Source organism: Solanum stenotomum, chromosome 11, assembly GCF_019186545.1.
Source record: "Solanum stenotomum isolate F172 chromosome 11, ASM1918654v1, whole genome shotgun sequence".
Taxonomy (NCBI): Eukaryota; Viridiplantae; Streptophyta; class Magnoliopsida; order Solanales; family Solanaceae; genus Solanum; species Solanum stenotomum.
In genome coordinates this window covers 42,324,039-42,327,209 of record NC_064292.1, presented here as the reverse complement: position 1 = coordinate 42,327,209, position 3,171 = coordinate 42,324,039, and the positions used below count along the sequence as shown (strand labels likewise).

General features: G+C 29.3%; 1 protein-coding gene across 1 annotated transcript; it reads left to right on the top strand.

The window, feature by feature from the left end:
• Window positions 1–531: 531 nt before the first annotated feature.
• LOC125843623 (ethylene-responsive transcription factor ERF014) lies at window positions 532–1,649 on the top strand. Its single transcript, XM_049522774.1, has one exon. The coding sequence runs from the start codon at window positions 626–628 to the stop codon at window positions 1,316–1,318; it is 693 nt and encodes a 230-aa protein (XP_049378731.1). The 5' UTR covers window positions 532–625; the 3' UTR covers window positions 1,319–1,649.
• Window positions 1,650–3,171: the final 1,522 nt, after the last annotated feature.

Here is a 3,171-nt window from a genome sequence, read left to right as displayed (position 1 = left end):
CTCATTTCAATTTATTTATTTTTTAGTCCATTTTGAAAAGAATAATTTTAGTCGGATGGTGAGGATTGCTTAACATCCGAGCAATTCCGTCTCGTCAATAACATAAAAAAATAATTTAGTTTCAAAAATTTTATTTTAGTTTTAGTAAGATGATTTATAATCACATAAATATCTAAAATTTTATACCACAAATTTTAATTTTTTATTTCTTTCTTAAATGAAATTGGATCACATAAATTAAAAAAATGGAAGAAATATATTTTTGTTAAGCTAAGGACAATATTGTCATTTGGATAGATAGTAAAAAGGACATTTATCCAAGTTCTACATTGGATTAAAGTACTGGAAAATGTCTGTCTTCCACTCTGATGTTTACATGTAGATACTCTCTTGACTAAAATGATCTCCTCAGTTCAAAGCTCACCATCCCCCCCCCCCCCCTCTCAAAATCACCTTACCCCTACACCCCCAACTCAAATTTGCCCACACCATCTATAAATAATCATCCCTTCCTCTAACTTCAACATCACTTCATCAATATCCACCTCAAAAACACAAACACAATAAAAGGAAAAAGAAGCAAATTAAACAAAACAACACTCATTATTCTTTCAAGATTCAAGCAATGGTGAAGACAGAGCAAAAAAGTTTAGTAGAGCCAAACAAGACATCAATGTCAATATCATCATCATCTTCTTCAACATCAAGCAATATCAATAACATGAAGATGAAGAAGAATAAGTACAAAGGAGTTAGAATGAGAAGCTGGGGATCATGGGTATCAGAAATAAGAGCACCAAATCAAAAAACAAGAATCTGGTTAGGTTCCTATTCTACCCCTGAAGCTGCTGCTAGAGCTTATGATGCTGCACTTTTATGCCTAAAAGGCCCTTCTGCTTCTTCAAATCTCAACTTTCCTTTTGACTCTTCTTTCTATCACCACATTGATCATCACACTTCTACAACACTCTCTCCTAAAGCCATTCAGAGAGTGGCCGCGGCTGCCGCGGCCACTCCTGAACAAAATATAGGGCTAGCACTGTCATCTGACAGTACTAACCCTACTATTTTATCATCTCCATCTCCACCACCTTCTTCTTCTTCTACTACTACTTCTTCTGAGGATATAAATGATGTTTGTTTATTACCAAATTATACTTTTGATCAAGAGATGTCAATGATTGAGCAATGGTATAACTTTGATTCACCAAAGTATAATGACATGTTACATGGTACAGTTTTCTTTGATCCACCTTCAATGGAGGATGTTTATTATGAAGAATCATCAGCAGATATCCCTTTATGGAGTTTTTGCTAATCATCAAGATCTCACTTCAATTATTTAATTATTCTTTGAAAGAAAAAACAAAAAAAAAAAGACTTTTTTTTTTTTACATGTGATGTCAAGTTAATTTTTTTCTTGAACAACATCACTTACATAGACTAATTTTATTTATATTTATTACTATTAGGGTAAAAAAAATTAGGGACAATACAGAGAGAGAAATCATATTTTCTGGACTCTCCCATGTGAGTTCCTAGAAAATTCTTGTTAAAGATATATTCTTTTATAGAAGTGTGTCATATGCTGTATCATTTATTGTGTACTGAAAGTGCAATAAAAAATGGTGGGAAAATATTTATTTTAATTATATGGTTTGGTTTCATTAGACTTTGACTAGCAATGGCATAATTCAATTGAATTGTTCTTCATGATGGAATGATTTGAGACAATGTATTGATGTAATTAAATTGAATAGTCAAGTCATCACACTACAAAAAAAATCATTATTAATAATATTGGATGATTATTTCCGTAAATATTTGATTGAATCAGTAAAAAAAAAGAAAAAAATGGTTGAAAAATCTATTTTCATCATATGTATTTTTGGTGGAAAAATCGTATTTCACAACATAAATTTTTCATTGGCTCGCTTAGATTTTTTTTCATCGACTCTCCATTGCATAACAGATTTAGTCTTGATTAACATCATTATATAAAAAAAACCAGTTGTCTATTCAGACGCCAGTCTCATGTCTCACTAATTTGCAATCACTATCACATAACACCAATATATACTCAATAAAATGGAATATTTGGATCAAATATGCTCGTTTTATCCCAAATTAATATTTATTCACTTTTTAATCTTCTAAAACCAGTTTAATCAATTACTCAAAACGTATAATTAATGTTAATAATTTCGTGATCTAAAAATACAATTTAACATTTGTTCGTGATTTTACTTTAAATCTTGCGTAAGTGTTCTCCCTCCCAATGATTCAGTGATTTTTTTTTTACAAATATGATCGATGAAGTGATCATCGAACGAAATATTGAATTGATTCAATATTGAATATTATATTTCCATACATGATTTACCTAAGTTTACTATGAGGGCAGGTAGAATTTATTTGCTTGGCTTTGATAGATTTTGTAATGTATTTTTAACTTTAGTTTTGTTTGTCAAAGACAAAACTGTCACAGACTTTTGTGTCTGTCTGTGAAACGCGTTTTCACCTGTATATCTTTAAAACATATTTTTCTTTTTTTTTCTCTCTCTTTTTCTAAGGAAATCCCAATTACAGCTGTAATTTTTAAGTTTAAATTTTGTCCTTCATCTTTCAACAAAAAATAGAATATTAGTAGCAATTGTATAACAAATTTTGGAATATTTATAGGGGTGGGATGTTCCTAGAAGCAGCCTTTTTAAAAAAAAAAAAATTTATTAAATTACATTTTTATCTTATTTTTTATTTAGATATTACTATTAGTTTAATATGCATATCAATTCAGAATCCAGAAAATAGGGAAGCTACAAAGTTGCTGCAGACAGTTAAATTTTTTTTTTTTTCTGTTGGGTCAACTTCACCAGGGGCGGCTCTATGCTTTGCAAAATAAGGGGCTCAAATTTTTATCAAGAATAAATTATATGTTAAAAATTTTATAGAAAAAATTGATTATTTATGATTAAAAGTATAATATTTTAAAAATATACTGCTTTACCCACTTTAACACCTTTTGTACTTTGTTAAAAATAAGAATTAATGATGAAAACTAAAAAGTGTTGAACAAAGTGAATTATAGATTTTTTTTGTTTATTTTAAATTTTAGCTTCAAGCATTACAAAAAACATATTAAAATGGGGTATATCAAGTCATCAACTTCAT